This window comes from Lycium ferocissimum, chromosome 1, assembly GCF_029784015.1.
Source record: "Lycium ferocissimum isolate CSIRO_LF1 chromosome 1, AGI_CSIRO_Lferr_CH_V1, whole genome shotgun sequence".
Lineage (NCBI taxonomy): Eukaryota > Viridiplantae > Streptophyta > Magnoliopsida > Solanales > Solanaceae > Lycium > Lycium ferocissimum.
The window spans coordinates 33,348,745-33,374,833 of record NC_081342.1 but is presented as its reverse complement, the minus strand read 5'-3'; the positions used below and the strand labels follow the sequence as shown (position 1 = coordinate 33,374,833).

The 26,089-nt window shown below is 39.4% G+C and overlaps 1 protein-coding gene across 1 annotated transcript; it reads right to left on the bottom strand.

The window, feature by feature from the left end:
- LOC132054134 (NF-X1-type zinc finger protein NFXL2) lies at nt 1-26,085 on the bottom strand. The gene is made up of 13 exons (XM_059446198.1): nt 24,871-26,085; nt 24,667-24,780; nt 24,531-24,586; nt 23,529-23,595; nt 4,294-4,386; nt 4,027-4,112; nt 3,782-3,944; nt 3,463-3,633; nt 3,073-3,263; nt 2,710-2,791; nt 883-1,089; nt 652-741; nt 1-572 (listed from the first exon to the last, which is right to left on the bottom strand). Exons 1-13 carry the CDS (start codon nt 25,984-25,986, stop codon nt 417-419), a joined length of 2,592 nt encoding a protein of 863 aa, XP_059302181.1. The 5' UTR covers nt 25,987-26,085; the 3' UTR covers nt 1-416.
- Nucleotides 26,086-26,089: the final 4 nt, after the last annotated feature.

Below are 26,089 nucleotides of genomic sequence, written 5' to 3'. Positions count from 1 at the left end.
TAGAAAGTAAAATAGTAGCATCATTATCACAAACAGAGAGGACAAAGTCCCAACATCTGAACTAAATAAATGTGTCTATCAAGAGCGCCCTTTTCACAAGTATTTCTATAAATCAAGAGGCCAGCTAGTGCTTTGTTCTCTAATACTCTACTTTTGACATGTCATCCTAATATCTACTATGAGGATGCATGCATTGTTTTATTTTGTATAAGTAACTATAACAAACTGTAATTCTGATTCATTCTTCTAAGGGAAAAAAAAAACTTGGTCACACCACTCCTCCAAGCTTCTCTCACGGCATGTCCTGTAAGCTATTCTACATATATGAACTAAAATCCAAAATGAATAAAGAAGGCTTCCTCTCCAGGAAAATCAGCCAAGACTAAACATTTGTGTATGAAGTTGATCCTGACGAACTATGTTCGTGCATATCTTCTTTGTCGTTGTATTTCGGCTTCATTCATCCGTTCGGAGAGCCATAGTAGGGTTTTATAACCCAAATATACTGAAGCAATTAGAGCTATTATGATGATAACAAAAAGAAGAAATCTCCTGATGCCAGCAACAATTCTCTGTCAAGTTAAAATAACTGCAGTTAAGCATTTGAAGTTTCGAAAGGAGAACGGATGCATCATTAATTCTAAGACAAACCTCCAGTGTCAAAGTTTTCTTGTCTTCGAGCACTCGTCCTCGTTTCCGTCTTCGCTTTGTCACATGACGTTTTGTTTCTGGTTCTTTTTCCTGAACAAGAGCAAATAGTGGGGACGTTTTGGATCAATAAACTATTCAACACAAAGGCAAGAGGAGTAACCCTCATGTTGAACTCCAGAAAACCTGTATAAAAGATGCGACATGCATTTTAAAAAAACTATAAGGGTTTACCTCAGGAGCTTTTGATTTACGCTGTAGCAACTCTGCCTCAGCAGCTTTCACTTTGCTCCTGCAATCTGAATTGCAAGGAAGAAGGCCAAGTCCATATTGGTTTCTAAATACATCTTTGGGATCAGTACCACTACTTCGATAGGCTGCTTGGACATCCTTACATTGCAACTCTTTTTTCAAAGTTTGGCATCCACAGCGAACAGTAACCTAATAAAAGAGTCATTAAAAATTAACTGTAGATAGGGCATGCTTCATCATAAAATAGTGGGGATAGGACATGTAAACAGGATTGAAAAAAGTGACTCTGTAAACTAAATAACTGAAACTATTTCTGGGATATAGCGTTGGCTTTTCTCGGCTCAACTATGAACTCAAACTGTATGCCATCAATAAAAAAAAGAGAATTGATTTTACATTTTGCATTAAATAGTTATCTGGGTTAAGAGCGCTTATACAAAGAGTTATCTGGGTTAAGAGCGCTCATAGAAAGAGTTATCTGGCTTGGGAGAAAATTTCCTGTTCAACTTTCTGGGATGGACCTTAGTTGTATATTGGATGAGCTCACAGAAGCTAAAACCTTATTTCTGAAATAGTCTAATCTCACAGAAGTTGCATCTTTTTCTCTCTTCTTTTCTTTCACCCAATTTTTCCTTTCTCACTGACAATCAGAATGGAACTTTCTTTCTTTTGTGGTCCTAAAATTTCAGTAGATAATTGACATAAATAAAAAGTAGCTGATGGAAAGCCATCAGACAACTGGTTTTCTCTTTTCTTTCACCCAACTTTTTCCTTTCTCACCGACAATCAGAATGGAACTTCCTTTCTTTTGTGGTCCTAAAATTTCAGTAGATAATTGACATAAATAAAAAGTAGCTGATGGAAAACCATCAGACAACTGGCCTTCATGCAGCTTCATAGAGATGCTTTTCCTTGAAAACACCAGTTAGTGCAATGCTTAATGACAAGTGAAGCCCATCAAATCCCAAATGTATGATGCTTTGATAGGATGCAATGCTTAATGACATCAAGTGAAGCCCATCAAATCCCAAATGTATGATTGCTTTGATAGGATAGCGTGGCAAAGAAAGTAGTGGAAGGAAAAACATTATGTACCGGCAATAATGAAGTTAAATCCTTCCTTGGGCTAGACAAGCAAGTAAAAGGAATTGAAAACGCAAATCATGTTTCCTTGTTTTGAGGCATCATGGAAATTACACTTTTATGGACCAAACAGGAAAAGAGATTTCTTGATCTTGTTTTCTGTTTCTCCTTGCTCTATTTCATGTGTGCATGCACACATACATATACTTACCCATCACACGTTTCAGTGTGTGTATGTATATATAATGCTTTGATCACCCTAAGTTATACTCATTTGCACTCTTCTTGCCCCATTGTCACATGCTCCGAGCAGGGAAAGGAGGTTTTCTCTCACTTTTTTCGTTTTTGGCCTTTTTTTTTTTTTTGGTTGGGGGGTGGGGGGGGGGGGGGGGGGGGGAGGAGGTTATCAGCCAAATCTGCTCAATAGAGGTCTTGTCTGGAAGTGAATGGATATCAGACCGGGTATTGTACCACCTGAACCAGTAAATGCGCCCCCCCCCCCCCGACTCCTTCGCAATTAAAAGTAAGAAAGATTGAAAGGATATTCACTTTGGTGGGGGATAGATTTCCTCCTTCAATAATAAATACGGCCTTATGAATGATTCTGTTTGATTTAAAACAAGATGCTAAGAACATAAGCTCTTTGTAATTCGGATTAAGAAGTAATAACAGACCAAGATAATTAGGTCAACAAAACAACGCAGTGAGAGTACATCAGTCAATTACCTTCTTGGAGCATTGATCAGGAGATGGACATTCACCAGGATGACATGTTTCAGGGCAGAGGTGCGTACAATTGGGTAATTTTCTGCACATTTGACATCCAACCAAACAAAGGTTCATCGAGGTAAGTTAGGAAGTTTCAAATGCATTGTAAAGGCAAAGAATTCAACTTTTTAAAAGCCTAAAGGGGAAGGGGGTTGCGCAAAGAAGTTGAAAAGCCTAATAGCCTCTCTAGCTATCAAGGTGCATACCTCTTTTGCTTTTGGTGCTATAAAAAAGACATATAGGCTACCTATAAAACATTGAAATAATAGCTTTTGTTTATCCTAGATTTGATGGAAAAGCGAGCCAAGTTCAATGAACTACCTATGGCATGGTCCTCCACAGGACCGAACGGTCAGCTGCTCTTTTGCTGACAAGCTGTTGTAGTATATGCACTCAAAGACATGAACCATGGAACCGCAGGGACATGAACGCTTTATCAGTGCTTTGCAAGTGGGACATTCTCGAGGATGACAATGCAAGGGACACGGATGAGGACAAGTAGGTTTCCGTTCCTAAATAAGGATCAATAAAAGTAAACAGTTAATCCCCGAATCACAGAGCCAACTAATAAAGGAGTGCAACCATCAAACTGATACAGCCACCAAACATGTCATGGAAAATATCGATTGTTGAATTATGCCCCAAAAGAAAAACCTAGTAGACCAACAGATGAGATGGATATAAAAGTTACTTATACGGTATAAGTTATACCTGTTGGCAAGGAAGAGTACACTTTTCACAGGATTCAGCTTTCCTACTATCAAATTTTGAAGTACTAGTAACCAAGGTATGGCAAACTTTAGTGCAGTAGTGATTTCCACAAGGAAGGGGATTTCCACACAAATTGTCACACGAAAATATTGCCCTGTCTGAGCAGACCATCTGAAACGAGAAAGAGCTCACATGAATTCTGGTTGGCAAGTAAATATGAAGCTTTTGACAGAAACTAAAGAATAAATAGCTCCTGAAAAGAATGAACAAAAGGTAAATGGAAGTATTGTCCATGAGTTGAGGATAATATGATTCTCACCATTCTTTCTGCTCCTACATGATTACCCAAACAAGACCTCCAAACAAGTTGTGGACATGGGGGGCATGGTGAACCAGGAGTAGGTTCAGTTTGATTGTTTGGTCTCCTTTTCTTTGGTTTCAAAGTGAACTCTGGAAGAGGAGGAGGTGTAGGGCCATGGCACCTGCTTACAATCAACGAAGTAAAGATTCAGCGAATGAACCAGTATACATTAGTAGATATCCAGAAATGTAATAAAGGCAAACCTCAATTCACACTTGTGCCCACAAGGATATTCTTCATCACAAAGTAAACGACATGGTGGGCAAGCTCCATAGTGACACCTATGTGGCTAAAGAAATAAGTGCACATGTTAGCTTCCACGTTAAACAGTATTTTATTTCATGCTAGACGTTGGATTAAGATTGAGCCATCAAGTGATACTTCTGCTAATAATATTCATAGAAGGACGATCTAAGGATGTCCATATGATAACCAAATACATGGTAAGTAGCACGTGCAACGAATACAACCTTGCAATTAGAAGCATGCCTGCATAAAGGACCTACACGGCATAATTTACGACATTTTGGAGGTTTTTGTTCAGCTTCTGCACCACAAGGAACCTGACAAAAGCGAACAATATTAGCAGAAACACTTCAGCAAGAATCTTCAAAAATGGATTTATGATATCAGCACCATATTTATAAGTACTGAACTAGCATTTCTAGTTGGTCCTCTAAGGCCTTCTTTCCTTTGGTTTTTTCTTTTACAAGTAGATACACTAAGCATCTTAAAATATACACAACGTTTATACTTCTTTTTTTCCAAGCATTTTTAAGGGAAAAGGGTCAAATATAACCCTCTACTTTAGTTTAATAGTTAAATATACCCTCCGTTAGTCAAAGTAGATAAATATACCCTTTCCGTTAGTCAAAGTAGATAAATATACCCCTTCCGTTAAGAAAGTACACAAATATACCCCCGCTGACGAATCCCCCAATTCCACCATTAATTGTCCGATTTAACTTAAAAAAACCCATGCCCGACTCGCCCCGACCCGCAAATTAAATTCTTTCCACCCAAATATACCCACCACCACTACAACCGACCCAACACAACCACCACCACCACAACCAGTAAATTCTTCATAGCCTTCCTTAACCATGTCCTCGGACATCACTGAACAAAACAAAAAAGATCATTCGATCTCAGTAAATACATTAAATCATTAATACAGCATTGAATATCATATGCAAAATACTAGAGAAAGCATGATTGTCATCAGTCAAACATGATTATTATAATATTTCACCCTTTATAAAATACTTAACTATCCAACAGAGAGCTTTGGCTTGGAGCAAACTGAGATAAATTTCTTCAAGTATCACTGTATCACATATCCAGGTAGCTAGCAACATTAAAATTAATAAAAATGAAAGCTTTAGGCTCAAAAAGGCTAGAAAATCCCTGCCACAAGCCTCCTTTCTATACAATGATCCTCCAATCTAAAATTAAAAACTAAAAATCAACAATCTCTTGAAGTTTCAGGCACAAAACAATTGGGGTTGTGGTTAAGGATGGTTATAAAGAATTTACTGTCAGGTGAAGTGAAGTGGCGGGGTGGTTGTGTTGAAGCTGGTTGTAGTGGTGGGTATATTTGGGTGTGAAAGAATTTAATTTGCGGGTCATGGGCGGGCATAGATTTTTTTAAATTAAATCGGGTAATTAATGGTGGAATTGGGGATTATGTCAACTAAGGGGTATATTTGTGTGCTTTCTTAGCGGAAGGGGTATATTTATCTACTTTGACTAACGGAAGGGGTATATTTATCTACTTTGACTAACGGAGGGTATATTTAACTATTAAACTATAGTAGAGGGGTATATTTGACCCTTTTCCCCATTTTTAAATATAGTCAAGACCATGTCAGATATCACCTAAGTTTTCTGTTCTTTTTTAATAGGCAGCTTAAAAATTTTATTGATGACAATTACATGCAGCCATGCTAATTCAGAGTAGCAACGTCACAGAGAGAGAGATAGAGAAAGAGATCAAAACGTACAGCTAAAAAAACCAAAAGAATACTAAAGAGAACTAAACAACAACAACATACCCAATGGAATCCCACAGTGTGGGGTCTGGGGAGGGTAAAGTGTACGCAGACCTTACCCCCACCTTGGAAGATAGGGAGGCTGTTTCCAAAAGACCCTCGGCTCAAGAGAAAACAAGACAAAAAAAGTCAGATAAGGACAGGCATATCAAAGCAATATGAAAATGAGAATTAACAAAAGCGAGAAAGTCATGCTATAACAGTTTGGAAAGACAAGACCCAATATAAATAAGCAGAAATCAAAGGGCAATAAACGATAGAGCAAAACTACGAATAATAGTACGAAAGAATAAGCGAGACTACCTAATAGCCTTCTATCCTAATCTGAGTCCTCCACAACCTCCTATCTAAGGTCATGTCCTCGGTAAGTTGAAACTACGCCATGGCCTGTCTAATCACCTCTCCCCAATACTTATTTATCCTACCTCTACCTCTCCTGAAACTGTCTATAGCCAACCTCTCACACCTCTGCTTTGGGGCATCTGTGTCTCTCCTCTTCACATGCCCAAACCATCTCACCCTCGCTTCCGGCATCTTGTCCTCCACTGATGTCACTCTCACCTTGTCCCGGATATCTTCATTCCTAATCCTATCTCTCCTAGTGTGCCCATACATCCACCGCAACATTCTCATTTTCGCAACTTTCATCTTCTAAACGTGAGAGTTCTTGACTAGCCAACATTCCGCCCCGTGCAACAAAGTCTGTCTAACCACCACTTTATAGCACTTGCCTTTAAGTTTTTGTGGCACTTTCTTGTCACACAACACTCCGGAAGCGAGCCTCCATTTCATCCACCCTGCGCCAATACTATGTGTGACATCACCATCGATATCCCCATTTCCTTGTATAATAGACTCAAGATACTTGAAACTTCCTTTCTTTTGGATGACCTGGGACCAAGCCTCACTTCCACGTCAGCCTCATGTGGTACGCCACTTAACCTGCACTCCAAGTACTCTTTCTTGATCCTACTCCAACTTGAATCCTTTAGACTCCAGCGTCTATCTCCAACCCTCTAGCTTAGCTTTAACTTCGATGCGAGTCTCGTCAATCAAGACTATGTCATCCGCGAACAACATGCACCATGGCACCTCACTTGAATATATCGTGCCAATCCATCCATCACCAAGGCAAATAAAAAGGGGCTAAAAGCTGATCCTTGATGCAAACCCATCAGAACTGGGAAGTGCTCCAAGTCTCCTCCTGCTGTCCTTACCCTGGTCTTGGCTCCATCATACATGTCCTTGATCGCTTTAATGAACTCCTCCTGCTGTCCTTACCCTGGTCTTGGCTCCATCATACATGTCCTTGATCGCTTTAATGAACACCACAGGTAAACCTTTAGCCTCCAAGCATCTCCATAGAACCTCTCTTGGCATTTTGTCGTAAGCCTTTTCTAGGTCGATGAATACCATGTGCAAGTCCCTCTTGCGCTCCCTATACTGCTCCACCAATCTCCTAACAATATGAATGACTTCTGTAGTAGAGCGCCCTGGCATGAATCCGAACTGGTTCTCTGAAATAGACACACCTCTCCTCACCCTCATCTCCACCACCCTTTCCCACACTTTCATAGTGTGGCTTAGGTACTGATACCTCTATAGTTGTCAAGAAATTTTCTTTGAATGTCACCTTGTTCTTGTACAAAGAAATCATTATACTCCACCTCCATTCTTTCGGCATCTTTGTCGTCTCGAAAATGACATTAAACAACCCGGTCGCCCACCCAAGCCTCAGCTCGCCCGCACTCTTCCAAAATTCCTCAGAATCTCGTCCCAGTCCGTAGCTCTTCCCCTGTGCATCCTACGAACATCACCCTTAACCTCCTCAACCTTTATACTCCTACAATATCCAAAATCGCACTTCTCAGAGTACTCCAAATCTCCCAACACAATGTCTCTGTAGTAAGAACTCCTACTTTTTTATTTTTTATTTTTGATCAAGTAGAGAGAACTCCTAAATTACATGTTTACTAGAGAAACATTTGTTCAGTTGCCTATTTTATTGATATACCATATTGGTTGAAATGTGAATGAAATATATTCCAGGGTTGAGAAGGAAGATCAACAAGAACCTAATAAACTCGGTCATCAATTTTTTCAATTGTAGTGAACAGCCAGCTAGATAGAGGAGAACAGAGAGAGCATATACAGGAACCAGATTCTGGCATTTCCCCACCTTGCAGGTAGCAATCTTAGGGCCTCTTTCCCAGATCAAAATGAACCTCAGCAGCGAGTACAACAAGTGATCAAGTGAGATAAACACGAGACCAAAATTAGATTTCTTTTACATTACTCAACTGTATTCTTTTTGGGATAAGTTCCAGCAAAAAAAGCAAACTTTTCACTCTTTCATATACTATAGGGTATTTCACTTTTTTATTCTTTTGATAAAGTAACAAATTTTATTAAATGTTTGGGCCAAACAAAAACATGCCCATATACAAGAAGTATACAAAAAGAAGAAATCCTACAAAAAGAGATGGTTTTCTGCGAACGATCTCAATCTTCTTTACATAAGGGATCCTTAAGTTGCACCAAATAGATAAAAGGAATAACACTATCCTGAACTGAATAAAATTTATCTATAGGTATTTTACATTTTTTTATACAGTAAGAGGGACCTCATCAAAAAGGCATCAAGAAAATGCAGGCAAAAATTACATGAAAGAGAGGAAGTGTCTGCTCTTATACAAAAACTAGTCTACCACTAAAGAGAAAACACTGTACAAAAAGCGATCACAGCTAGATACAATGCTATTGAGCGAACTAAATAAATTAACCAAGCACTTGACTTTAAGCGCATGATTTGGAGTTGACTTTAAGCGCATGATTTCTTTCATTCCAAATGCACCAAAAAGTTGTAGCATGCACCGCTACCCAAGTTTTTTTATGGAATACCAACTCTCCATCAACACCAGCTTTCATATGCTTCCTTGATATTGTTAGGCATGACCAAGCTAGTCAAAAATTAGAAAAACAACATACTCCACATATCTCTTGCTACTGTACAATGTAGGAAAAGGTGTCTCACACTTTCAGACTCCAGTTGACACGTCACCTATTTACTATCTGAATGCTCCTCCTACTAAGGTTGTCTTGAGTTAGGCAAGCTCCATATAAGGCCATCAAGATGAAACAAGTCACTTTAGAGAATGTCCATAGCACTTGTCTATGAACTGCTTGTTGGATCCAACGTTGTCAAAAGCGCGCTTAAGCCCTGAAGCGAGGCGCAGAACATGTTGAGCGCTTCGCCTAGCTTTATGGGCACTTCAGTGTCATCATCAAGGCTCTAAGACATACTTTTCTTTGCCAATGAGCTTTTCTTGAAGAGGTGACACTAGATAATTGATATTTCACTTAATCGTAATTTTTTTCAATTTCTTTGATCTCATATTTTTGTTATTCATGCTTATTATTATTAGTCTTGGACTAACATCTATATATTTGTATTTTTCCACCATTGTGTCTTTTTTCATTAAAGTCAACTCCTTATTTGTGCTTTGCGCTTAAAGCCCCAACTGAACTTAGAGCTTTTTTGTGCTTTTTGCTTTTGATAACACTGGTTGGATCAGAGTTTTGAGTATTCCTTCTTCACAGTGAATGTCCCACCTTTTGAGTCCCCCCATAGCAATGTTTCTCCTGAGTTGTAAGTCCCACGAGTTGCGTTGCCAGCTCTGTTGAATATCAGAGTCTTGATTAGTTGCACTGAGTATATGTTTGGAAATTCATCTTTCAATGCCACTGTTCCTAAATTGCCCCTCCAAAATAATACGTGTGCTTTATTTTCTAGCTTGAGAGTAGAATTGAGTTGGAATTCCAACCAAAGTTTAGAGATGTGCTTCCACGGCCCCGTGCCATGAGATGAACTGATCTGCCTGGTGCACCAGTTGCTCAATTCACCATGTTTTTGCTTTAATAACTGCTTTCCACAGCCCAAGATTGTCCAGAATATACCTCCAGTACCTATCTAGTAACATACTCTTGTTTTGTAGTGCCAAGTCTTTTATGCCCAATCTTCCATGTTCCTTTGGAAGTGTTACTCTTGGCCATTTAACCAGGTGGGATTTGTGATGTTGATTATTGCTTTCCCATAAGAATGCTATCCTGATTTAGTCCAGCCTTTTACACACTAGCTGGATTGGAATAAGGGACATGAAGTATGTTGCAATGCCATCTAACACACTATTTATAGAGTGTTAGCCTGATACTGCATCTGCCAAGAAGCCAAGTTTCTCTCAACTTCTCAATTATTCCACTCCAAATTCCTTGTAATTTGTACCTTGCACCCAAAGGGAGGCCTAGGTAAGTTGTGGGAAATGACGCCACATTGCAGCTCATTAACTCAGCTAGATCCTCCAGTTCAGGGACTGCATTAACATGAATAGTGTTTTTTGAGTTTTTGACATGTTCATGTGCAATCTGATATATCTTCAAAGATCATAAGAGTTCAGGAGCATCCAGCTCCACAAAATATTAAAGTGTCATCAGCATAGAACAAATGGAAGATAGTAACAGAGCTCCCAACTTCATTGCCCACCCTAAAACCCTCCGTCCAGCGCAATTGATTAGCCTTTTCCAGCATTTTGCTAAGTTCCTCCATAGCTAAAATAAACAAGAACAGAGATAGGGGATCTCCTTATCTAAGACCTTTCTAAGGTGAGAAGAAACCAACAGGGCCACCATTAATCAAGATAGAGTACTTCACTATGGTTATAAAAATTTAATCCACCTAATCCAGCCTTCCCCAAACCTCATTTTCTTGAGAACTTTGACCTTGTATTACCAGTTTAGCTGGTATGCCTTCTTTGTGTCTAGATTGAATAAAAGACCAGCTGCCCAAATTTCACCTTTGAACTTCCAGTCCAACACTGCATTAGCTAGCCATGCAAGATCTATTATCTGCCTCGATTTCATGAATGCATTTTGGTGATCAACTTCCCTATTACACCCTTTAGCCTTCTGCTAGGATCTTGGAAGCAATTTTAAACCACTACCAATCAACCTGGTCTATAGTCCCTCACTTTTACCCCTCCTTTCTTTTTGGGGATAAGAGCTATAAAAGTAGCATTACATGACCCGACTATATGACCTGTTTGATGAAAGTGCTGAAGAGCTCCCATTATGTCTTGCTTTATCACCTCTCTGCATTTTGAAAAAACGCCATTGTTTATCCATCTGGACCTGGAGCTTTGTTAAGAGCACCTATTGTGATGGCTGCTAAAACTTCAGCCCTTTTCAAAAGGTCTTTCCAACCAATCTCTCTCTTCATCTATGATTGATGCAACATCCTCAAATGATGTTGGTCTCCTGGTCACATTTTGTATATACAGCTGTTGGTAGAAACTTCTAATGTTGGTAGAAAATTTCTCTCTCCTTATGAGATACTTATCTTCAGTTATATCTCCCACTTTTAGTCTATCAATGCCTTTTGATCTCTTGTTTGAGTTAGCAATCCTCTCAAGAAAATTAGTATTTCTATCTCGTTTAAGCCATAGACACCTTGACTTTTTTCTCCAAGACACTTCTGATGCTTTAGCCATCTGTTGGGCCTCCTCTTGTAGGCTTAAGGCTTTTTATTTTGCTTCCAAGGATTGTGGTCTAACTTCCGTGGATTGCTGCAGTGACAGTAAGTCTTACAATACTTTGCTCCAAACTTCCCCAATTCTTCCTCGTTCCAAGTTGTATGGTCTTTTTTTAATAACTTCAGCTAGTGAATGTATTGATTCAAGAATGGAGGGAGTGGAACCTGGTGTTATGTGCAAACTTGATATTCAGAAAGCCTATGACCATGTAAACTGGAAATTCTTATTAAACACTCTCAGGCAGATGGGGTTTGGTAGCAGATGGCTGAGCTGGATTGAGTTTTGTATTAAAACTGTCAGGCTTTCTGTTCTTGTAAATGGAGAACCTGTGGGGTTTTTCCATCTGAGAGGGGTTTGAGACGGGGTGACCCTCTATCTCCTTTCCTTTTTATTCTGGAAATGGAAGGATTTGATAGCATGATGAGAATTGCAATACATAATAGATGGTTCAGGGGATTTCAAATTGGTGGTAGAGCTGGGGAGGAAATGGAGATTTGTCACTTATTGTATGCTGATGACACTGTTATTTTTTGTGAACCAAAGGCTGAACAGATCTGCTATATCAGATTGATGTTGATGGTTTTTGAAGCTGTAGCAGGTTTGAGGGTCAATTGGGGGAAAAGCAGTTTATTCCCTGTCAAAGAAGTCCCTCATATTCAAGATATGGCAAGCATATTAAGGTGCAGAGTGGAGAATTTGCCTACAACTTACCTACGTATGCCACTGGGTAACAAGCATAAGGCACTGGAGATCTGGGACGGTATAGTGGAGAAAACTGAGAAGAAGCTTGCAAGGTGGAAAGCACAATATTTGTCACTTGGGGGAAGATTAACCTTGATTAACTCTGTGCTAGATTCTCTCCCTACATATGTGATTGTCCTTATTTTCTATTCCTTCAACAGTAGTGAAAAAATTAGACAAGCTAAGGAGAAAATTTCTATGGCAAGGTTGCAAAGAAGGAAAGGGTTACAGTTTGGTGGAATGGGATAAAAGTAATACTTAGCAAAGCAAGGGGTGGATTGGGAATCAGAAATCTAAGACCACAAAACAATAGTCTTATGATCAAGTGGCTATGGAGATATAATGGAGAGGAAAATGCCCTATGGAATCATGGCTAAATTTGGTGAACTTAGTGCTTGGTGTACAGAAACAATCACTGAACCCTTTGGGTTGGAGTGTGGAGAACAATCAGGGCTTTGTGACCATTGATGGAAGCAAATCTGAAAGTTAAGGTGGGTAATGGGGTCAAGATTAAATTCTGGAAAGAAGGATGGATTGACCAAACTCCTCTAATGGAATCATTCCCATTCCCAGATCTGTTCATTACTTGTAATAATCCCGAAGCAAGAGTGTGTGAATGTTGGACACCCCAGGGGTGGGACCTTTCTTTTAGAAGGCTGCTAAATGATTGGGAAGTGGAGAGGTGGCATCATTACTTGGAAAACCAGGAGGCTCCAGCAGTATCATAACAGAACCTGATAAGATTATATGGAAGCATAGCAAGGCTGGTTGTTTCACAGTCAACAGTGCATACAAGATAGAGATGCAAGGTGGAGCTGGAAGGACACAATATCAATGGAATTCCGTCTGGAAAGCCTTGGTACCTACCAAGGTGAAATGTTTCACATGGTTAGTGGTAAAGAGAGCCGGTCTTACTCAAGAAGTTTTACAAAAGAAAGGGATGCAGTTAGTACCCAGATGTTTTCTCTGCAACAAAACAAGGGAAACTAACAAACATTTGTTTCTTCATTGTGTGTTCACTGCCCATCTTTGGGAAATCTTTCTCAAACATTCTAATACAAGATGGATCATGCCAGAGCACACTTCAGATCTGTTCAGTTGCTGGATTAGAAGGGGACGGAGCAAAAGTCAGAAAAGGTGGTGGAGGATAATACCAGCCTGCATATGGTGGACTGTGTGGAGTGAAAGAAATGGGAGATGTTTTGAAGATAGATCCATTCTATTCAGAAAGTTAAATGGAATTGTATTGTATCTTTACTTTTGGTGTAAAAAACTTTGTATAGAGGAAACAGATCAGATTGTAGATTTACTAGGTTTCCTGCAAGTCTTTTTCCTTTCTTTTGGTTACTCACTTTTTGGAGGTGGCCAGCATACCCTTAATGCTGAGGAATACAACTTTACCAGTTTCAAACACAAAAACAAAAACAAAAACAAAAAAAAAACCACCAGGCCTTAATCCTCTTGATAAACCTACCTATATTCAAACATATTTTCAAATTTAAAGTATGAAGGATTAGAATCTCAATCCTCACTTCTAGCATAATAGGAATATGATCTGATTTGACTTTAAAGAGAGCTAACTGCTTGATCTTTTCCTAAAAGTATCATTCCACTCAGATGAGATCAAAAATTTATGTATCGTTGATGCCTAGATACTCTCCTCCCATCTTGTCCATGTGAAATGAGCCCCCTCTAGTGGCAGATCTACTAGACAAAGATCTTGGATCACATCTGAGAATCCCCTCATTGCCCTGGATCTTTTCACACAATTCATCTCTTCACTCTCGAATCTGCATACATTTAATTCCCCACCTATCGCCCACTGATCAGCCCAGATTCCTTTGACAACCCCTAGTTCATGCCAAAATTCTTCCCTTTCCAGCTTAATGTTGACCATATACCCAGCTAAGCCCCAATTGAAATTTCTGTGACGCTCCCAACATATTTGAAATGGAATGAGTCCCCTGTTGGTTTTCAATGCAATTCCATTATCATTTATCTCACAAAATTACTATTCACCCCCGCCTCTAATACCATTGGCCTTGAGTTTTGCCTGCCTGCCCATCTGCTCCCCAAATTTGCGTCGAGATTTGTTAATTACATACTTCAATTAGTTTCTTGTAGCCGCAATGTCTAGTTTCCACTTATTGATTGGTGATTTGATAATACTCCTAATGTTCCATCCCAAAGTTCAACACCCTGATGTTCCAGGTGATTATATTAACTCTCAACCTGCAAAAGAGTGGTATTTCCTTCCCGTTGCCTTTTTTTTTTTTCTGCCCCTTCATAATTAACCCTGCACACCAGTCTTTTCGCTTCTGTATCCTGTTTCATTTTTTGTTTTTTCACCCCTTCATTTGATTTTTGTTTCTTCATTTGGAGTTGAAGTTGTCTCCTTTGTTCTGTTCTTAATATCATATCAAAAATTTCATGTTCAAATCCATTCACAATAACTCCAAATGAGTTGCATGGCTAACCCAGGACTAATTTAGTCCACTTTGATGTTTTAATGACTGTAGGACTCTGTCTCATCTGATCATCTTGGTCATGCCATGAAAGAGCAACATGATTGCTAAAAGAAAGGGAAGAGAACTCAGAGTGTATTTCGCTTACCACAGATGGGAATATGCCAGCAATTACTGATGGTAGAATTAGAGGGAGGTTCCTTTGTTGTTCTTCATCTCTATTTTCATGATTTTGATCGTTGTATGTACCATCTCTAACCCGAAATTGTGAGCTCCGATTGAGAAGATCAGGGAATATTGGGGGGATATGTATTGGGACTTTTACCTCCCGGTATTTATTCTCCTTCCGTTTCTCTTTCTTTTTTTTTTTTTTTTTTTTTTTTTTGAACAGGTAACAACTTTGTATTATAGACCAGTACTTAGGTAGTACTGAAAAACCCTTTACAAAAGAAAAAGAAAACTAAGAAGCTAAGAAAGTAAAATCCTAACATGAGTCAAGAACTTCTAGGATTGATTCTGCTTCTACAGAGGGATTCTTTGTACACCAAAAACAAAATAGCAACATACAGTCTTGCTTGATCTTCTGTAGAGTGCTACTTCTATCCTCAAAACATCTGGAGTTCCTTTCTTTCCAGATTGTCCACCATATGCAAGCTGGATGATCCTCCAGTAGCCTCTATTCCTGGCCCCAATCCCAGCCTCCTCCCAGCTAGAAAGAGTGTCAACAATCTTGCTAGGCATTGTCCAAGATATGCCTCTGAGATTGATAAAAATCTTCCATAACTGATCAGTAATTCTGCAATGCAAAAACAGATGCCCTACTGTCTCGGCTGCTTCCCCACATAAACAACAATTTGAAACTAATATAATCCTTCTCTTTCTCAGGTTTTCATGTGTCAAAACAGCTTCTTTGGCTAGCAACCATGTAAAGCATGCAACCTTAAGAGGTATCTTAACTTTCCAGATTTGTCTCCATGGCCAGTTAGAGTTTTGTGGCTCAGTCATGTTCATGATCTTATAGCCTGAATTCACTTTGTAGTGCCCCTTGTTATGCCCAGTCCACCACAAACAGTCCACCCCATCCTTCAGCCCTTGGAAAGACTCCAAATGTTTATAAAGCTCAACTAGTCTAGGTATTTCCCAGTCATTCAACATTCTTCTTAAGATCAACTCCCAGCCTTGAGGTGACCACATTGCAGCCACTGTTTTGTTCTGATGTTGTGCCAGAGCAAACATATCAGGAAATAGCTCCTCCAAACTTCTGTTTCCCAACCACCTATCCTTCCAGAAAATTGTTTTGTTGCCATTATATACTCTGATAACAGAGTGGCTCTTTAAGAAAGGCCACCATGCTCTGATCGATCTCCAGACAGTTACACCATATGGTTTATTTACCTCCTTAGTAGCCCAAAAATCGAGCTCCCCATACTTCAATTTGATCACTTTTCCCCATAAAGATTGTGAGTCTTGAGCATACCTCCATAGCCACTTCAATTTTAAAGCCTTACTTTGATTCTTCAAATTTTTGATACCAAGACCACCTTGTTTTTTACTACTGATCAGAACTTTCCACTTAACCAAATGATAACTTTCCTTTTCCTTGTTTCCTTGCCAGAAGAAGGATCTTCTGAGCTTGTCCAGTCTTTGGACTACACATGAGGGGATAGGAAATAAGGATAACATATATGTTGGAAGAGCATCAAGAATTGCATTGATCAGAGTGAGCCTGCCTCCCAAAGACAAATATTGTGCTTTCCATCTAGACAACTTCTTCTCACACTTTTCCAGAACTGCATCCCAAATGTTCTTTGACCTTGTAAAATCTTCTCTTTCCTTTTTTATTATTTCTTGCTTTTGGACCCATATAATAATAAGTCAGGTCCATTGTTTTCACACTAGATGAGTCAACCAGCTCCCTTTCATTTGACTTATTTTTGGTCAGGTTTGGCCCAAAAGCTTTGGCCAGATTTAAATCATCTCCTAAATTAGGTGTCTCACCCACGTGGGCCTCCACGTGCCTATCAATTTACGGGACCTTACCAAAAATTGGGAGGATCAATGTAGTCCCTCCCCTCTCCCTCGGTTTCTGAACTCCGTCGACCTTTCTGCCAGAGAGATTTGTTTGCTCATCCAACAAGATAGAGATATCACAACTCCATTCTCCCATCTCTACTGCCAAATTCACCAAAATTTCAATATAGCAGCTCAAACAGATACAATCCCAAGCAGGTCCGCATTCTCCCTCGGGTCAATGTCGATCCCCACAAATCCCACCGCACTGATTCCAAACAGATCAAAAATTACCTTCCAACCAGTCATGTAGAGGAATATCAAAAGCTCTGACCCAACAAGATTTTTTTTTTTTTTTTCAGGTAACAACTTTGTATTATAGACCAGTACTTAGGTAGTACTGAAAACCCCTTTACAAAAGAAAAAAGAAAACTAAGAAGCTAAGAAAGTAAAATCCTAACATGAGTCAAGAACTTCTAAGATTGATTCTGCATCTACAGAGGGATTCTTTGTACACCAAAAACAAAATAACAACATACAGTCTTGCTTGATCTTCTGTAGAGTGTTACTTCTATCCTCAAAACATCTGGAATTCCTTTCTTTCCAGATTGTCCACCATATGCAAGCTGGAATTATCCTCCAGTAGCTTCTATTCCTGGCCCCAATCCCAGCCTCCTCCCAGCTAGAAAGAGTGTCAACAATCTTGCTAGGCATTGTCCAAGATATGCCTCTGAGATTGATAAAAATCTTCCATAGCTGATCAGTAATTTTGCAATGTAAAAACAGATGCCCTACTATCTCGGCTGCTTCCCCACATAAGCAACAATTTGAAACTAATATAATCCTTCTCTTTCTCAGGTTTTCATGTGTCAAAACAGCTTCTTTGGCTAGCAACCATGTAAAGCATGCAACCTTATGAGGTATCTTAACTTTCTAGATTTGTCTCCATGGCCAGTTAGAGTTTTGTGGCTCAGTCATGTTCATGATCTTATAGCCTGAACTCACTTTGTAGTTCCCCTTGTTATGCCCAGTCCACCACAAACAGTCCACCCCATCCTTCAGCCCTTGGAAAGACTCCAAATGTTTATAAAGCTCAACTAGTCTAGGTATTTCCCAGTCATTCAACATTCTTCTTAAGATCAACTCCCAGCCTTGAGGTGACCACATTTCAGCCACTGTTTTGTACTGATCTTGTGCCATAGCAAACATATCAGGAAATAGCTCCTCCAAACTTCTGTTTCCCAACCACCTATCCTTCCAGAAAATTGTTTTGTTGCCATTATATACTCTGATAACAGAGTGGCTCTTTAAAAAAGGCCACCATGCTCTGATCGATCTCCAGACAGTTACACCATATGGTTTATTTACCTCCTTAGTAGCCCCAAAAATCGAGCTCCCCATACTTCAATTTGATCACTTTTCCCCATAAAGATTGTGAGTCTTGAGCATACCTCCACAGCCACTTCAATTTTAAAGCCTTACTTTGATTCTTCAAATTTTTGATACCAAGACCACCTTGTTTTTTACTACTGATCAGAACTTTCCACTTAACCAAATGATAACTTTTCTTTTCCTTGTTTCCTTGCCAGAAGGACCTTCTGAGCTTGTCTAGTCTTTGGACTACACTTGAGGGGATAGGAAACAAGGATAACATATATGTTGGAAGAGCATCAAGAACTGCATTGATCAGCCTGCCTCCCAAAGACAAATATTGTGCTTTCCATCTAGACAACTTCTTCTCACACTTTTCCAGAACTGCATCCCAAATGTTCTTTGACCTTGATCTAGCACCCAGTGGCATCCCAAGATAGACAGTGGGTAAAGAACCTACTTCACCTCCCAAGATTGTGGCCAGAAGCTCTATATTAGGGACTAAATTAATGGGATATATATGGCTTTTCCCCCAGTTGATGTGAAGCCCTGAGATGCCTTCAAAGAGTACCAGAATTACTCTCAGATATTTTAGTTGTTCCTCATTTCCATCACAAAAAATCAGAGTGTCATCCGCATATTGGAGATGAGTCACCTCCAAACTCCTCTCATTGTTTGTGGAAACCTCAAAACCTGTGATCCATCCGTTTACTTTTGCCGTCTTGATCATGTTGTTTAAACCCTCCATAGCTAGAATAAATAGAAACGGGGATAGGGGATCCCCTTGTCTAATTCCTCTTTGAGCATCAAAGAAGCCTTCAGGGGCTCCATTAACTAGGACAGAGAATTTCACAGTAGATATACAGAACCTGATCGGGCTTCTTCTTCATGTCCCTTGAAGTCAGCGCCAAAAATCTTGCCTAGCTTGATAATATGTTGGCAAACCCAAACAGTCGTAACTCTCTCCTTGTCAATAGCAAGAATTTCCTGCTCTGTTAGAATAGGTACAGCCTCTTCCACATCCCATAACTCCCCATTAATGCTTGAATCAAGATTTTCCAACTGTTGTTCTTTGTGGAAATCAAGAACCCCCTCCTCCTCTTCCACCCTAGTTTCCCCCTCTGCCCTTGTCAATTGTATGTCTGCTTCTTTCTCTCTTTCTGAAACTCCTAAAAAATTAGGAGTCTTTGCATGCATGCACTCCTCTGTTTCAGCCGTAAGTAATAAGCCTTGTGGGTTTTTTGAAGACGATGTTCTGTGTGCAGCTAATTCCTCAAAAATAATGTCTCTTGTTATTTTCAGATTGGGCTGGGAATTTAAGTCATTAAAGATGACTTGGGCCGAATCTGGCCCACTGAAGTTGCTGGACTGACCCAACTGCTTATTAATGTTTTCTGAATAGGTCACCTGCCTCTCACGTGCTTCTTCAGCATTGTTTAAAAATTCTGCAACACCCACGTGACTGCAGGTTCTCCAGTCAACAGCTGTCATAGAGCAGACTTGGTTAATAACCTCGTACAAGGCTTTGGACCTCTGGATATGAACCTGCTCTTGTACTCTTCTTTGATCAATGATCTCTACAGCAGCTTCCTAAACCCTAGCCGGTTCTTTGGCCGGAATCTTCTCAAATATTGTATTTCTCTCATCCCAGATCGGGATTATGAAATTGTATCCCCCCCTAGAGACGGTGACCTTACTGGGTATGCATCGAGCTCGAGCCTCGCCTACGACTTCAATTCGAGCCCATTTTAGGTGGTTTTTCAATTCAATTTCTTCTTCTGTCTTCTTCCACCCTCCACACTTGTCGCCGATTTCTTTGAATGTGTCGTGTGACCATAAATGGAGTGGCAGCCCTACTGCTCTGATCCAAGTCGAAATTTTCTTCTGTTGGACTGGTATACAGCCAACAAAAGGGTTCCACCACTCTAGCTTGATCTTGAAATTTTTCCAAACCCATTGCCCTTGTAAAATCTGCTCGGCCATGTTCCTATTTGGGAACTCGAAAAGGAACAAATGTCCAGCCATCTGGTAGATATTAACCCCGAAAGCTTTCTTCCATGTGGAAGATGACCACCTTCTAATATATGAAAGGGTGGGGGGTTCCTTTTCCCCAAAGAAACCAGCTATGCATCTTCCCAATATACCCTCTTCATTAACTATGCTATCCTTTGTTGTTGATTGGGGTTGCCATTTACTGTCTTCAACAACCTTTGCATACGGAAAATCTTTGTTAGTCAGTTTGGGGGGATGCCTGACTGTTGGTTGAGGAGAGAAATTAATGAATCTTTCAATCTTATAAGCTATTTCTCTCCAGCCTGCATTGATGGCTAGTTCAGGTACAATAATAACTGATCTTGCTTCACCTTTGAGGGACAAAATGCTCATGTATCTGCCATGTTCATTGTACTTCCTAGTACCAAAGAAGTCAGCCACCTGACCTTTTGTCCTCCATCTCCTCACCAACATTTTTTGGTCATTTGAAGCTTCCTTGAAGGTGAAGCATAACCACTCCATAATCTTCTTGCTCAAAGTTATCCTTCTCAACCTGTTCCTGCTTCTTTCCACCCAGTCGAACCAGATGGTATTGCCTGATATACACCTAGCGATGTCAAATGACTGAAACCAGCATTAAAATAAATTCTGTTCTCCTCCATGCTACTTTCAAATCAGAACTGAAAAAGATGAGTAAACAAATAAGGATTTTGGCAATAATCACAGTGGGTGACTATTGTTGGCTTGAAAGAAAAGGTCTAATTCTGGTATTCCCTGCCGGAAAAGTGAGCTTCTGCAATCCTAAAAAGTAGGAGAGAGAAAATCCTTGGTAAATGTGCCTGGGACCATTTTTTTGAGATGTAGACTTTTCATGAAGTGTATATTCTTGGATCGACCCAACAAGATTAAGACCTTTGCTTTTTCCATGTTTGAGCCAGACACCCAAAACCACCATTCCTGTAAAAGGTTTCTCCCATTCCAGAGCTACTCCCCCGCTTTAACGCTCAATGCCTCTTGTTGAGAGGGTAGATCGAATAGGAATTGATTATGAGGAAACAGAGTTACTCTAGTCTCGCATTGACTTTCCATTGGTTCATGAACCAACTTTATATCACTTCTGGCTTCGGGAAAGGACTGAAAGATCATTGAAGCTACCTGTTAAATATTTGGAGAGAAAATCTTACTTGTATCTTGTTTAATCTTGATTACATTCCCCACCACCTCAGTTGTATTTACCGCCGGTACCGACCTCTTTGGTTTGTTTGCAACTTCAATATAAGATCTCCCCTGAGTAGCCAGATGACGATCAATGCGTTTTTCCCAAAAAACTGTAGAATCCTCCCTGCAATTCTCTCTACCTATTGTTGTATCCAATTTCCGGTATTAATGTTCTGGTAATACCCTATACATGTAAGCTTGAATCTTCCTTCCCCACCTTCTACATAGATTTCTAGTCCCCGATAATACTCATTGAAGTTGCTCACATACCTAACTGAGATTTTCTATATCGCTTTTCAGCTTGCTTGTGCAGTGTCAGCTTCTCTCTATGATTACAACCATCTATCGACGCTCTCACTACTATCCAGTAATTCGAAAGATTTCTCTTCCGCGAGAAGAAAAATTCTCTAGATATAATAAAGTGGAAAGATTAACGGAAGCCCCCCTTGGGAAATGCAATCGGAATGAGAGATAGTATTTTACACATTCCACAAGAGAGAAAAAGTATGTAAACCTTTCTACTTCAATTCTTCCAGGTTTCTTTGCAGCACAAAGAGGCTTGAGACCATGATAAATGTCCTTATTTTATGCAGTCTAAACTTATATAGAGTATTGCACTTAGAAATGAAAACATTTCATACTATAAAATTCGGGTCCATAACCGTGGGTTCAATGCATGAGATCTTGTAACACTAATCAATGAGGTCCTACGGATTAGTAATGCACAATATAAATCAATTATAGACACTAATAGTATAAGATCTTCACTTCACTTTGGGAAATTGGATCTTACCTTTAAACTAATTTATAATATTGCCATTATTTTTTTTTTAATAGGAAAATAAAAATAATGGCAATATCATAAATTAGTTAAAGGTAAGATCCAATCTCCCAAAGAGTGTAGAATACCATCTAACATACATAAAATCTCATTTTAATATTATCTTATCAGTACATAGAATCTCTTTTTATATATATTAAAATAATTATTCTTTGAGCACAGGCTTACATATTTTACACTATTTGTGCCAGTTCATTAAGTTTCTATGACTGAAAGGCATTCCATTCATTAAGTTTCCATGACTGGAGAGCGCTAACAAGGACTAGTCATTGCCAAATGTCACCAGGGGAATCAAGCTTAAGAGGAACCTAAGCGAGCTACATTTCCAAATCCGAACTCGTTCTATATTTCTTCTTCATAGACATAGCTACACCACTCACTGAAATATCAAATTTCGAAGTGATAAATTCAGAATGCAAATAAATCCGAAAGTGACCATATGAGGATGTATATTTTTCCTAATAAGTGCTATATGATAATGTATACAATTATAAAAGCATGAAGCTCCAATGTGAAATGTTGATCAAACTTTTTACCCTTCAAAAAATATTTCACATTGGACAAATTGTTCTTCAATCGTCTTTCGATTATTTAGGACTTTGGAATAAACTAAAATTTTAGCTATTAAATCTTTCTTTATTTGATCTAAGATTGGAACTCCTAACATTTAGGAATTTAAGATTGATTTTTTTCTCAAAAGAACCTTAATAATAGAAGTGAAAGTGTCTTCAGTATATCATTTCCGACAATGGGCCAACATTTTTGGAAGAACTTCCTTGCGATGTCAAATCATCTGACAAGATGAAAGAGGAGAGAATGGGGAGGCTGATGAAGTCCTCATTTCTACAGAGGTAAATTGTCATGCTTTTATATTGCTTTTGGTGCATGTCATAGAAACATCCAATAATGAGCACCTGTCACCATCAGTCACTAGGCACATCATGCTATATCATATGTGGTTGAGCCACAACTTATCCAATTAATGAGGGGAATAAAAACAAGTGTAGGTAAAGAGGAATATAAGTAAGCACCATGAGTTACAACCTATTCGTAGATAAATGTTCGTTCCTAGGCTCTTTCTTCATCTCCCAAGCTAATATGCTTTAGATGTTCAAAGCATAAAGTTTTCTAAGTGAAAGCTTAATATGTCCTTGACTCCTCATCAGATACTTTTTTTTTTTTTTTTTTTTTTTTTTTTTTGTGATCAGTACTCCTCATAATACTGGTGAGGACTTCCAGTATAAAACAATTCACCAGACAGAATGAAAGTCCTAATGAATGGACAACAGCAAACTCTCTCTCACTCCTATTTGGTTAATCAGTAAAACGGAAACAGATATAGAGTAAACACAACCATCTTTTCCACTATAGGAAATATATAACTTTAAACAAGGAGTCTGATTAATGTACATATAGCAGCAGAAGTCCTACCTCAAAATGTGTCTCCCCGCACAAACATGAAATTGTGACCATTACCGGGCAGGGTGCACAAGCGCCTCTGCAGTAACCAAAGAAAATTGGTCATATTTTGTTCAATAACTGATGCAGGCATAAAAGATCAAGGACCCTCACAGTCATCCAAATATCTAATATAAAACAAGAACTGGATTATTTAGATCATACGATTTTTTCTTTGCAAATCATCACTAAAGTAAGACTACTTTAAATTACAAGTGACCAACAAATATGAACTTTTACTTTTCCTACATATCATCAGGTGTTTAGTTTAGCAGGCAACAGCATTGACAAACCATAGGTGCCAAAATTCAGTTCTTTCCCGCGCTGCCTCCCGTTGTTCTCGTCCATAGAGTTGAGAAGACTCAATTGCAGCAAGATAAATTATTGAATCACCCCAAGTGATCTTTTTTTTTTTTTTAAATGACGGTGGTGTTGGGCCAACTTGCGTGCTCCTAGACTATTCCATCGGGTACCTGCTATCTTCCACCAGCAAAGGTACCGTATTAACTCTACTCACCAAGGTTAGGGGAAGAAATTACCTAGTATTTTTTGCCTTTGCTGGAATTTGAATATGAAAACCTCATGGTTCTCCTGCCATTTTAATAACCACTAGACCACACCCTTGGTGATAAATCACCCAAGTATCTTAAACTTCTTATATGATGGATGTCTAACAAAATACAAGTGAATGATTTCTAATATTTATCATATTCATCCTTTCATTTCAAAAATTTGTAATGATTTTTGTTCCTAAAACGGAGATATGCATCAGAGAAACCGCAAGTACACCTATTTGATACATGTATATATGAGGAATGGAGCTTCACAAAATGGTAACAACTCTTTCATGTACGAAACCTACCAAATATATCAATCAGACAATAATTTTTCCTTTAAGAGGAATAGCATGGAAACTCTCTTCCATTTAATGCCGGGGAATTGCAACTCAGAGAAACAGAAAGAACTATATCAGACCTGTGGCATGGAGCTGGACACTTGTGGTTCCTACAACGGAGCTTCCTGTCACACATCTGTCACTTGATAGATTAAGTACAAATTAGGAATAATAGTCATTAGAAAAATTATCAAAAATATGAGCCGCCAAACACACCTCAGAACAAGGTGGGCAATCCCCATCACAGCATTTGCGTTTACAGGCATGTCTTCCACAGTCCCGCATTTTCTGACACTTCCTTTCACATGTCATATCTTGGTGGCAAGGAACCTATTCTAAGTTCAATTTATTGTTTACAAACTTAGAACAGAAAGATAATTATGAAAATTATTCAAAATCAGTATAACTAAATATTAGTACCTGTTTCTTAAAACTCCCACACCTACATGATTTGGTGACGACGACCCTACAAGTTTCAATGCAAGGACCTCTGTGGCACCTTTCAGGGCACCGATGAAATCCACATCTCAGCAATTTACCACATGTTGCTCCACATAGTGAAACGGCGACATCACAAGCAATCCCTTCATAAACTCTTTTCCCACAAGGGCAAGTCCTTTTCCCTTGAAGTGGACAATCTCCACACTCACCGTCATGACAACCCCTCTCACACTTATGCCTCCCACACCCAAGTAACTTGTCACATTCATTTTCACACCTAAACACCCTATCAAAACACTCTCTTTTCATCTCCATCTTCCCACATTGACACTTAAATACCCCTTTAGCTTTACAAGGAGGGCAATCACCCTCATGGCAAATTTCATTACACCTATGAGTATCACAATCCAACAATTTCTTACAAACACCATTACACGAGAAATTCTTAAACCCGCATCGTTTAACATCTTCGACAGCCCCACAAAAGCAGTTGGATTTCACCAATTTAGGACAAGAGGGACACGGTCCAGGGTGACACAACAACAAACAATGATGTCCACAATTATACTTCAAATTCCTGCCACAAATTTCACCACAAGAATGAGGTAAAACCCAAGGATCATGAGGTGGGTCTTGAACTTTCCCACAGAAACAAAAGTACGCCTTAGGGATCTGCGATTTAGAATAGTCAACACGGCATTTGGGGCAGTGCCATAAAAGGGAAGTGTCGTTGGGAGTGGCAGCGCGCGTGAGGGCGCGTGCGGCAGCCATATTGGAAGATTGAAGAGCCCACGATTGAATGCAGTGGAGATGGAAGACGGCAAAACAACGAGAGGAACAAGACCATGTGGGATGAGAAGGACGGATTCTTTCGAGACAAATGAGGCACGAAAGGGCACCAGAACGAGAAGAAGTGAGAAAAGCTTGGATTTTAATGAGGTCGTGATTTTGGTTGTTGTGGTTGCTGGAATGTTGAAGGTAGGAATTGAAGATGGTGGAAGAAAGGTCGGAGTGAGGGTGGTTATGGGAGGAGGAGGAGTCGGAATCAGAGTCGGAAGATGGCGGTGACAGAGGTGCTGCAACTGTGGAGGTCATTTTGGGAATTGAGGAAAGTGAGAGTTTGGATCTTCCTCCGTTTTGAGATGGACACTTATACGCTGGTCTCTTTTGGTTTCTTACTTAACGCTTCATTGTTACA